This window comes from Phascolarctos cinereus, unplaced genomic scaffold (genome assembly GCF_003287225.1).
Source record: "Phascolarctos cinereus isolate Bilbo 61053 unplaced genomic scaffold, phaCin_HiC Scaffold_4;HRSCAF=312, whole genome shotgun sequence".
Taxonomy (NCBI): Eukaryota; Metazoa; Chordata; class Mammalia; order Diprotodontia; family Phascolarctidae; genus Phascolarctos; species Phascolarctos cinereus.
The window spans coordinates 706,708,833-706,720,850 of record NW_027555847.1 but is presented as its reverse complement, the minus strand read 5'-3'; the positions used below and the strand labels follow the sequence as shown (position 1 = coordinate 706,720,850).

The window sequence follows — 12,018 nt, the reverse complement described above, 5'->3', positions numbered from 1 at the left end:
GCATTTAACTGTCCTTATATATCTCTCCATTTTCTCCACACAACTAGCATGAGATGCTTCTTCAAAAGCTTTGCTAGAATCTAGGGAAACTTATCCATGGCATTCTTCTCATCTACCAGTCTAGTAACTGTGAAAAAATGAAATAAAGTTAGTGTGGCATGATTTGCCAGAAGGCAGGCTGGCTCTTGGTAATCACTGCTTCCCTTTCTAGAGGTTAGCCAGTCTTTAATGAGCCATTCTAGAATTTTCTTAGAAACTGTAGCAGTTTGCTTTAACACCACCACCACCAACAACAACACTTTTCTCTCCTAACCAGGAAAGAGGAGAAGCTGATTCTTCTTAGATTGCCCCTTTTCCTCCCCTTGGGAGGCCATGGCATGTGACTTTGCCTTAGCCTACATCCTTACTACCCCCAAGAGATTTGCCTGGAGCTCCCTGGCCTGCCTACCACAAAAAGTTCACTCTTTAGCCAAGAGGTTCCAAGTTCACAGGATCATATCTTGACTAATTAGGAGCTTATTTAAAACACAGATTATCAATAAAAGCCGGGCAGAGAGTTCAGTCTCCAAACGTGTATGAATTCTATTACAGTAGTCAAGCTCACTGGCCAGTAGTTTGTAGTTTATGTCCTTTTTCTATCTTTGAAAAATTGGAGGAGTACCGGCCCTGGAGTCAGGGGGACTTGAGTTCAAATCTGGCCTCAGACACTTGACACTTAATAGCTGTGTGACCTTGGGCAAATCACTTAACCCTTATTGCCTTGCAAAAAGAAAAGAAAAGAAAAGGAAAATTGGGACATTTCCCCTTCTCCATTCTTGTGCTTTTTCTCCCATCTTGTGTGTCAATAATCATTGAGAATCACCCAGAAATCACAAAGACCAGTTCTATCAGGACTGGAGGATATATTTCACCTGGGCCAGGAGAGCTGATCATGGGAAGCTAGGTGCTCCTCATACCAACTTACTTATCTTGGGTATAAGCTCCTTGTTAAGTTATTTCTGTTCAGTCATCTCCATTACAAAGGTTTTCTTTTCTCTTTTACAGAGAAAATAAAGGCAAAGCAACCAGTGAGTGATGCAGACTTTTCCCTCTGTTGTCTGTTAGCATCATCCCATCTACCCCAAGCAAAGGTCGTATCCCTTCTCTGAACCTCCTTTTCTCCCAATATAATGATGGCCCAGCTCCTTTTAGCTGCCTTTAGTTTCTTTCAGGACCATGTCATGCTCTTATATTCATTCTCAGTTATCTTGATTTTGTCTTCTCTACATTTCTTTTAAAAACCCAGGTTCATTGGCAAGTTCTTTATGGGTCCACATTAGTCTCTTCAGATAATGCCATTCTTCCTCCTTACTGGGATGGTTTCCCTTTGTGTCTTCAGATTTTCATTCTTGAGCAACTGATTCCCCAACCTCCTGGGTCACCTTACTCAGAAGCATTTTAGTCTATTGGAGTCCTATATACCTTTCCTCTGAATTCTTGGAAATCTGACAGAGAAGAGGAAGTAAAGAGGTAAAGTGACTTGGCCAGGGTCACCCAGCTAGTAAGTGTCTGAGGCTGGATTTGAATGCAGGTCTTTTTGACTCCAGGTCAAGCACTCTGTGCACTTAGATCCTCCTGCCACTCAACAGTCTCCTCTGCACAGTGCTACCTGCCTCAGAGCATGCCCACCTCTGCCAGTGTCTCTCCTAGACCTCTTCATTCTTCATCCTTTTGTTGGTTACTCCTTTCTTGGGCCAAGAGGCTGCCTTTTCTTGGGCACTGGCCACGTGGTTTATTTCTTCATGGCAGCCAGCATGTTATAAGAGAAAGACTGTTGGGTTTGAAGTCAGAGAACCTGTGTTCAAATCCTGATGTTTCTTATCTTTTTGGCCTAAAAGATGGCACCTCTCTGTGCCTCAGTTTCTTTATCGGCTAAATGAGGGGTTTGGACTAGGACAGACTCTTCCAGCTCTGTATCTATGATCGTTTTATCTCTCAGACTGTGTCCCTGCCCCTCCAAGGTTGGCACTGGGAATTCTTGAAATCTGGGATCAGATACTCTTCTGTTAAGTTCTATGACCTAGAATACATGTCGTTCCTATGTGCCTTGGGCCATTCATGACATTCACTGTCCCTTCAGGACTCAGTTCTACACCTACTATGAGATAAGAATCTAAGAGGCAGGATGAAATAAATAGAAACAAGGCCAGCAGATTTTTGGCTTCCCTTTTTAGGGCTATACACAGGACTAGTTCCTTCTGGGAAAGTCCATTCCATGACACTGGAGTCCAATCGTAATGGTCAATATCACTGAAACCCATTCTATACGAAATGCCAAGGCCTGTGCCCATGCCCTTCACAGAAGGACACAATCACAATCCCAGACAAAGGCCCACCTTCCTGTAAGCTCATTAAATCGAAGGCAGCAGTGTGGTACATTGGATGTGATGGATTGGTAGTCAGAGCACCTGGGTTCAAACCTCACCTTTGCCACACTTACTCTCTGTGTAACCTTGGGGAAAAGGTTTTACCTCTCTTAGTCTCAGTTTCCTCATCTGTTAAGTGTGGGGGGTGGTTAGACTAGATGGATTCTGAGGTCTCTTCCTCTTAATCTAAAGTTGATGTGGAGACACCCTCTTGACCAACTCCTTTCAGGCATATAAAATTGTCAAGTCTGTGTCAGGAACTGAAGTTACACTCATTGGCCTATAGTTTTCAGACCTGATTGTCTTCCCTTAAGATAAATCATGAAGCAGCTGCTCTTCTCCAAACCTTTCATGCTTTTTCCATTCCCCATAATCTTTAAAGATCTCTGGCTTAGACCTTTTCTTTCAGTGTCTATGAGTTAGTTCATCTGGGATGGGTGGCGTGAACTCATCAGGGGTAGTGGGTCTTTGTACTATCTACTTATCAACTTTCTGTGTTGTTGCTGAGTCATTTTTCAGTTGTATCTGACTCTTTTTCTCTATTAATTTATTTTGATTGATCAACAATCAGTTACATAAGCTTTTGAGTTTAAAATTTTTCTCCCCCTTTTTCCCCACCACCCTCCCCAACACGGCACACAATCTGATATAGACTATACATTTACATTCCTATTAAACATATTTTCACATGAGTGATGTTGTTAAGTAAAAATTAGCACCAATAGGAAGTATCTGGCTCTTTGTGATCCCTTTTGGGATTGTCTTTTCAAAGATGTTGTTCAGTTGTTTTTCAGTTATGTCTGACTCTCCAAGACCCTATTTGAGGCTTTCTTGGCTAAGATACTGGAGTGGTTTGCCATTTCCTTCTTCAGCTCATTTTACAGATGAGGAAACTGAGGCAAATAGGACTAAGTGACTCGCCCAGGGTTACACAGCTAGTAAGTGTTTGAGGCCATATTTGAATTCAAGAGGAGTCTTCCTGACTCTAGGCATGCTGCTCTATCCACTGCAGCCCCTTGCTATCACTTCAACTCTCTGCTGGGTAAGTTATAGGAGGATTATTACCTCCTATTTTATAGATAAGAAAACTGAGATTTCCGGAGTCATAGAATTTTGCATTGGACGGTACCTCAGTGGATATATAGAACAAAACAAACTCTTTAAAACTCTGTGATTCTGGGAATCTTAGGGGGGAAAATCCTCTCTACAGCATGTCTGGCTTGCCTCTGTTTGAAGGCTTTTAGTTTGGGGAAGCCACTGCCTCCCAAAGTAGCCCAGTCCACTTTGGGATAGACTCTGAAGTGAAGTTACCCCTCAGGGTCACAAAGCTAAGAAGTATCTGGGGATGGTTTCAAAGTCAGGGCTCTCAGTGCTGTGTTTAGCATTCTCTTCACCACACCATACCGATTCTCACAGGAGACTGTGCTGTAGTAAACTCCATCAGGGCAGGAACCACATTTTGTTCATTCAATTAGTTGGCATAGTGAATAGGGCTCTGAGCCTGGGGTCAGGAAGATCCGAGTTCAAATCCAGCCTCAGATTAGCTATGTGACCCTGGGCAAGTTACTTAACTTCTGTTTGCCTCAGTTTCCTCATCTGAAAAATAAAGATAATAATATTCCTATATCTACCTACAAGGGTTGTTGTGAGGATCAAATGAGAAAATATTTGTAAAGTGTTTGTCATGCTGCCTGGTGCATAGCAGGTGCTATGTAAATGTTAGCTATCATCATCATCATTACACAGGCATTTATTAAGCACCTATCATATACCAGACATTGTGCTAGATCTAGGGTTAGAAATACAGAAAGAACAGTCTCTGCCTTTGGGGAGCTTATATTGTCTTAGAAGATCTTGTGATCTATGGGTCCCATCTAAATTTTGAATCTTCCTCAGTGACCAGGACAGTGATCACTGAGCAGAGTAGGAGGAGTTCTTACCCTTTTGGACCAAACTTAGTGGTTTGTATGTAATAGATGCTCATTGCCTGCTTAGGGAACCAAGATGGTTGAATCCAGCTGCATCATGATACACTTCTTGTATATGGTCACAAGAGGGCAGAGCATTGCTATAAATTAGACCTAGAAAAAGGGTTTTCTTTATTGAGGATAAATCACTGCTTGGTACGGAGAGACCCAGCTCTCTGCCTGATGGGTTTGCAATACTACCTTGATAGTCCAGGGTGGGCCAGGCTCTCACGTCATCTCTTAGGGCCTCAGTTTATTCATCTATAAAATGAGACAGACCCTGGGCTCCCTTCCAGCTCTCAATCTTTGATCCCAAAGCAGGCCAAGTGAATCCTCAAGAGGCCTGGCCCAACCCTAGTTTCTAGGTATTTAAGCTGCTCTGATTGCCCCCTCCCTCACCACATTAGTCAACCTAGTTAGGTGATTGTTATGTAGGATACAGCTGGAAGGGACCTAGGAGATCACTGTAGCCGCATCTCCTCAATTTAAAGAAGAAGGAAACTGAGGCTCGAGGAGGGGGAAAGTATTGCCTAAAGCTGGGAAGACCACCAGATTTTGATTTGAATTTATTTTTATTGATATCTTTTATGTTTACGTTACCTCCATTACAGAATATCTCCCTCCTCCCCACTCCTATCCAGTTATTTTCTGTAAAAAAAAAGATTTAAAAAAGAGAAAAAAGGCAATACAATAAAGCTAACCAACATATCAACCTAACCTAATGGTACATGTGATATTCATATCTGTAGTCCCCAACCAATCGCTGCAAAGAAGGGAGGGAAGGAGAACTCAATTTCAAGTTGGAGGCTCAGACTGGAATCCCATTGAGCTCTGCCACTTAGTAGTGGAGTGACCTTGTGCAAGTCATTTCTCCCCCCTTGGCCTTAGTCTTCTCTTCTCTAAAGGGAGGTTAGACCAAATGACCTCTAAGATCCACCTTAATTGAATTCCCCCAAAGCATGTGAAGTACCTACTATGTGTTACCTGAACTAGTCCATCTACAGTGTTTCATCTTCCTTGTCCATGTCTTTGGGCAGCATCTTTCCATTGTGGAAATATATGTCCATTTCCCCTTCCTCATAGAGTTTCCTGGTTTCTTTTAAGGCTCATTCAGGTGTCACTTATCCTTATCCTCTCAGTTGCTAGTACTCTTCTCTCCCCTCAGAAGTTGCATCGTATCTATTTTATATTTAATACATATTCTGTGCATGTGATGTTCCCCCCTATAGAATGTAAGCCTCTTTAGGATAGGGACTGTTTTTAATACATGCCTACACCTACACATACACATGCATGTACATATATATTTGTATGTCTAGTTTCCAGCCCAGTGCCTGGCATATAGTAGATGTGTAGCACCTGTTCTTGGCTTACTTTCTCAACTCCCACAAGCACTGGCAGCTTGGATTTCTAGAGGTCAGTGGCTAACCCTAATCTTCTCAGGGTTCTATGGATAACCTTGACAGCTTGGAGACTCTAATACTGTTGGTCATGAGCCCTCACATGCATTTGCTTTTGGGTGGGACATTGAAGATAGACAAGTTATTACTTTGCTTGCCTTACACAATGTGTGCTGCTTGGTGGATTCATCGCTTTGGCTGGGTCAAGCAAGTTGCCCCTCTGGGCTATTGCTTATTGCAATGACCTCTGATTGCTGGGGTGGGGGGTGGGGCTCTGATTGTTCTTCTGCCCTTTCAAAGCTCCAAGAGTCATGACCTGGTCCATTGTCTCTGGATATTTATTCATCTAAGATCAGGAAAGAATAAACACAAGAAAAACAGGCACCATGTCTTCAGGGCCACAATAAGGCAGCCAAAGCCACTGCCCTTCTTCCACCCTGAAGACAAAAAACAGTTCTTTCAACAGCCACCAAAGAAGAGAGAAGGGCAAAAAAAAAAAAAAGGTTGAGGGAACAGTGTCTTGATCCTTTTATACTTGAACTCCGTTCCAGCTCCATCATTAGTCCTTCTATCTTTGAAGCCAGTTAGAAAATTCCTCATCACCACACAGCACCATCTCCTTCAGTTGCTCATGGTTGGATCCTATGTGTTGGATTGAAATCAGGCAATATTCTACATATCCTAAGGAATTGGCCCTTATTGACCCAATCCTCCAATTACAGATGCTTAGTCAATTAATAAATTTATTAAGCTCCTTCCCTGTGCTAGGCATTGTGCTAAGTTCTGGGGATACAAAGAAAGGCAAAAGACAGTTCCTGATCTCAAGAAGTTCACAGTCTAATACTTAATAAGAGTTTGTTAAATGATTGAATTTGAAAGGGGTACAAAGATAAAAAGAACATTCTTTTGGGGGAAAACAAAATTTGTTTGGAATTGAGGCAAAGAAAAGGGGGATGAGGATTAGGACAAAGATTATGATCTCATGGAGCAGCTGGGGATGCAATGGATAAAGCTCTGGGACTGGAGTCAAGAAGACCTAAGTTCAAATCTGGCTTTAGAGACTTACAATCTGTGTGGTCCTGCGTGAGTCACTTAACCTCTATCCAAATAAGTTTCCCCAACTGTAAAATGCAGATTGCAATAACACTTGTCTCTCAGGGTTGTTGTGAGAATCAAATGAGATATTAGTTGCAAAAACACTTAACCCAGTGTCTGTGTGATGTTTAAAAAGTTTGAGGCATAGTTTCTAGGTAATCAATCATTTTACTAATAATACTAGCATTTTATTAATATAAGAGGTGAATGGCACTCTTGAGTGCTAAAGCCCACCTGGAGTCAAGAGGACCTGACTTCAAATCCAGCCTCAGACACTTGACACTAGCTGTGTGACCTTGGGCAAGTCACTTAACCCCATTGCCTACAAAAAAAATAATCATGGTGGTGGGCTCACAGTTTATATGCCCTTGGAAGAGTGGGTGTTCCTGAAGGTGGGAATCAACTCTGATTGGTTAGCAATTAATAAGAGGATGAATATTACAATGAGAAGTGAGTCATATTTCAATGAGGGTCTTGAGGTATGTGACACTGAGCACCAAAATCTTGGTCAAAAAGAATTATCAATTTCCAGATTGACTGTCTGGCAAAAGGGAGAATCCACATTTCCCCAGACCTATCTGAGTAAACACAATGAGCAGGAATCTACCCATTCGCTTAAGCTTAGAATTTCTTTACTGTCTTTGATTAAATCTTAGCCTGGGCAAGTCTTTGAGCAAGATTTCCCACATTGGTTGATTTCTGGATGAGGAAGTAGAAAAGGGGAAAAACCTTGGTCCTAATTCAATAATTAGTTATTCAGTACAAGAGAGGAATAATAATTTCTCTCACCTGACACATAATAGGTACTTATAAATGCTTATTTCCTTCTCTCTGCCATATTCCTGTGAACTAAGGTCCTCTGACTCTAGGTCTAGTACTTTTTCTATGATGCCATGCCTACTATGTGCAAGGCCCTATGTATCACAAATGAAAATGACACAGTCCCTGCCCTCAAGCTGTTTGTACTCTGTTGGGCAGGAAGTGGGATTGAGAGCCAACATGTATCTCAGCAATGATGATGTGAAGAAGAATATGATAGGAGCAAAGGAGAAATCCAGAAAAAGGACATTTGGGGAGGGAGAGAGGCATCATTTTTAGCCAGAAGAAGCAGGGAAGGTCTTATAGAGGAGACTATGAGCAATGAGAGAAAGAGCTGACTTAGTCTTGATGTCAGGGGAAATCTTCCTGGCAATGATGGCTGTCCTGAAGTGGAATGGGTAATGAGTTCTCCATCACTGGAGCTCTTCAGACAACACCTGGAACACCTGACAGAGATATTGTTGAGAGAATTCTTGTTTAGGGATGGGTTGGATTAGATGGCATCTGAACTCCTTTCCAACTCTGAAATGCTGTGGTTCTGGGATGAAACTTGCCCAAAGTCATGGATGGTAGCAGCACAGTTCAGATAAAAAGAGTCCTGAACCTGGAGTCAAAATATCTGAGCTCAAATCCTGGACACTTGGTGCTTTTGTAACCCTGGACAAGTCACTTAACCTTTCTAGGGCTCAGTTTTTCTTATCTGAAAATTAGGGAGCTAGACTTAATGATCTTAGAAGTCTCCTCTAGATCTATGATTGGTTCTATGTCCTCCCTTACTTATAGGTAACGAGAACCTCTGTCTCTTATGAGTAATTTGCCAGTCTTGCTTTCTGCTGTTCCCATGTATCAATCTTTTTCTCACCTCACCATAAAGATCATAGAATCATAAATTTAAGGGGAACCATAGAACTCATCTAGTCCAATCCCTGATTTTATAAGAGAGAATTGAAGCCCACAGACATTAAGGGACTTGTCCAAGTTAATGTGAATAGCATAGGGGCAGAGCTGGTATTCAAACCCAGGCTCTTTGCCTCCAAATCAAGTCTTATTTCAAACGTACAACGTTATACCCATCCAGGTGTAGCAAGCACAGGCTTTGGAGCTATTCTCCCAACCTTTACTTGCACTGGCAGGTCAAATCCCCAGAGGGCAACAGATACATCTTGCCTTAGGATTCTAGGGGTAGCCCTAAGATATTGGGGGTAGTTTTCTCTTGCTGTAGCTCCTGAAATTACTTAAAATGGGGTGGAGTGATGTGATTGACTGCTATGATCCCTCCATCACCATTATATATAGATTGATCATTTAATCAATGAGCACTTGTTAAATGTTTGCTACATGCCAGATACTTTGCTAAGTGGGGAGGGTATAAAGAAAGGCAAAAACACAATCTCTGCCCTTTTTGTACTTCTTTTTATAGAATTGGATGGATTCAGTGATACTTCAAATGATGAAATGAGATAACATGTATAAAGTGCTTTGCAAGTTTTAAAGTGCTGAATAAATACAAGCTATTAGTAGAAGTAGTAGATGGAAGGTACTCTTCGAATGAATGAATATTCATCGATCACCTACTTTGCACTAAGTCCTGTACCAACCCCTTGGGTGATCCAAGAGCTGAGCTGCAACCAGGTCATGGTGACTGGAGCTTTTTCCCCAGGGCTCTGATGTTAGAGGGCGTTTGCAGTCCTTCAAAGTTTAGAAATAACACTCAGCTCCTAGTTAGCAAGAATAATTTAAAACCATAAGTTGCCAAATGGACTTCCTCTTAACCCCAGTGGCAAGCCCCTGGTCAACTTTTCCTTGGCCATGTCCTGCTTCCACTTGCCCAGCAATAATCATTCTGGCTTGTCCCAAATGTGATATGTAATGCTTGTCTCCCCTGAGTGTAAAGATTCCTAGTTATAGCTCTTTATAAGAGAAGCATAAGATATGATCCTGTAATCTACAAATTTATAGTCTGGTTCTCCTGTGCTTTCTCTTTGCTCCCAAGGAAATCACCCCAGGCCAGCTGAGTCTAGAGCAGCTTCTGGAGATGACGGATGAGCAGGTATCTGAAACAGTGGAGAAATATGGAGCCAACCCAGAGGAGTGCGCCCGTCTCAATGCCTCCCTCTCCTGCCTCCGGAACGTCCACATGGCAGGTGAGCCAGGGCCCTGAAGTGGTTCCCTTTTTCCTACCTCTAAGGACAGAGGCCATGGTAGGTTTTTTTCTAGAAGGTCTATTGTGCTATCGATTCTCCTTTCTTTTCTGCCTTTAAATCCCAAGGTGAGATGAAGCAGTGTTTGTCCTATATGTGTGTACAGAGTAGGAGCAGAAGGAGAAGAGGAATTGGACTGGGAGCAGAGGCAAAAAGTCTGTTCCAAGTGGTCATTGTCAGACTCAATATGCCCAGGTGGTACTTGTTAAAGTCTACACAATATCCAATTCATCTTAGTCTCTAAGATCCACGTGTACTATTGCTGGCATTCTCAGAGAAAGAGATCTCAGTACAAGTCACATATTTATCAGAGGTTTCAATGGAGGCATAGATGGGATGCTTGCAGATGACACAAAGTTTGGAGGAATTGCTACCCTCCCGGATGGCTGGATTCAAAAAGTTCTTGACAGCAAGAACAAGGGGCTGAATCAAACAAGATGGGAAAGAAAGGGTTAGACAGCAATGTGTCTGAAAAAAGATTAGTGGATTGTGAGCTCAAGATGAGCCAATGTGTTTTAATATGGCCACCAAGAAAGCTAATGGGATTTTCCGCTTCATTAAGAGAGGAATAGTGTTCAGAAGTGATAGTCCTGTTGTACTCAGCTCTGGTCAGAGGATGGTTGGAATATTATGATGGATTTGGGGCAATACAGTTTAGGATCATAGTAAAGCTGGAGAGCACCACAGGAGGACAGTCAGAATGGTGATGGGTCTTGAGTCCAAGTTGTGGGAGGATCTGAGGATGTTTGCCTGGAGAAGGGAAGGCTTGGAGGTGGAAAGATATAATAGCTGTCCCCCAGTGCTTTAAAGGCTGTCACATGGAAGAGAGATTAGGCTTGTATTGTTTAGTCCCATAAAACAGAGTGAGGGGCAGTGGATGGAAATTTCCAACAGTTGGATTTAAGTGGGCTGGAGATCAGGGAAAATTGCTTAACAAAGAAAATTGTCCCAAAGTGGAATGGGTTGCTCAGGAGGTAGTAGCTTCCTCTCTATGGAGGTCTTCAAGTAGAGTCTGGTTTGCTTCTCAGATCTCTTTTATTTCCTTTCTTGAAGGGGAGACAGAATTGTCTAGATTTTTCACCTGGGTTGTCTTAGTGATGCAAGTTGTACTACTCTCCTGAAGTTGTTACTTATACCACCTTAGGGTTGAAGTGAGAGGAGGAAGACAAGAAGTATTTCAAGGGGAAGAGAAAGGAAAGGAAAATGAAGGCCTAAAAGCATTTATATAGTGCCTGCTACATAACAGGCATTGTGTTAAGCACCTTTTTTTGGTAACAAATATTATCTCATTTGATCCTCACAACAACCTTGGTGGTGGTGGTGGGTTTAGAAGCTATTCTTCTTCTTCCCATTTTGTAGTTAAGGAAACCAAGGCAAACAGAGGTTAAGTGACTTGCCCAGGTCACTCAGCTAGATTTCAAAACTACTCAGTGCATACAGGGACAGGGTTTTATTATAGTTTCTGCCCAACTCAGATCTTCAGTTCTGCCCTGGAATCTTCAAAAAAAAAGGCCGAACTTATCCTCCCTTCCTCTTCTGACTCCTTACCCTCTGGGATCTAGGGCAGCCCTTGCATGACTCTCAAGAATGAGGCCACGCTGTAATTAATGTCTGGTAGGATATGGCCTCATGTCCAACCATGTGCTCCAGATAGCCACAATGGGGTCTGTGAACTTAACATTTTTAAAATAATAACTGTATTTCAACATAATTGCTGTCTTTCACAATCTTATTTTATGTGTTTAAAAATGTGATAATGAGGAGGGCTGCATAGACCATTAGATTGCCTTAAGGGTTCATGACAGAACAAAGGTGAAGGCCCCTTGCTCTGATCTCACTGTGGGGCTTTAGGTTAAGTTATGGGTGGGGTCTGGGCCAGGTCTTGTTTCTCAGAACCAGTGGTAAGAGCAATAGTAATGGCTGCTGTTTTTATTCAATTTCATTTAGCAAGTACGAAGACCCAGATATGTTCTAGGGGCTGGAGGTTGTTGTTGTTTGTCTTTCATTCCTGAAGAGCATCGTGACATCTGGGAGGTGATGTATTGTGTGCAGGTGAATTGGATTTAAGTGAAGCAGGGCTGTTCAAAGTCACCAGCCTCATTCTGTCCTCTGGAGCCATCTGGGTCCAGTG

The 12,018-nt window shown here is 42.4% G+C and overlaps 1 protein-coding gene across 1 annotated transcript in view; it reads left to right on the top strand.

The window, feature by feature from the left end:
- The window catches only part of KSR2 (kinase suppressor of ras 2), a 582,604-nt gene that overhangs the window by 110,310 nt on the left and 460,276 nt on the right, over positions 1-12,018 (top strand). Inside the window, 1 exon segment of the mRNA XM_021007997.1 lies at positions 9,680-9,830. Within this exon segment, the coding sequence (XP_020863656.1) occupies positions 9,680-9,830 (151 nt within the window).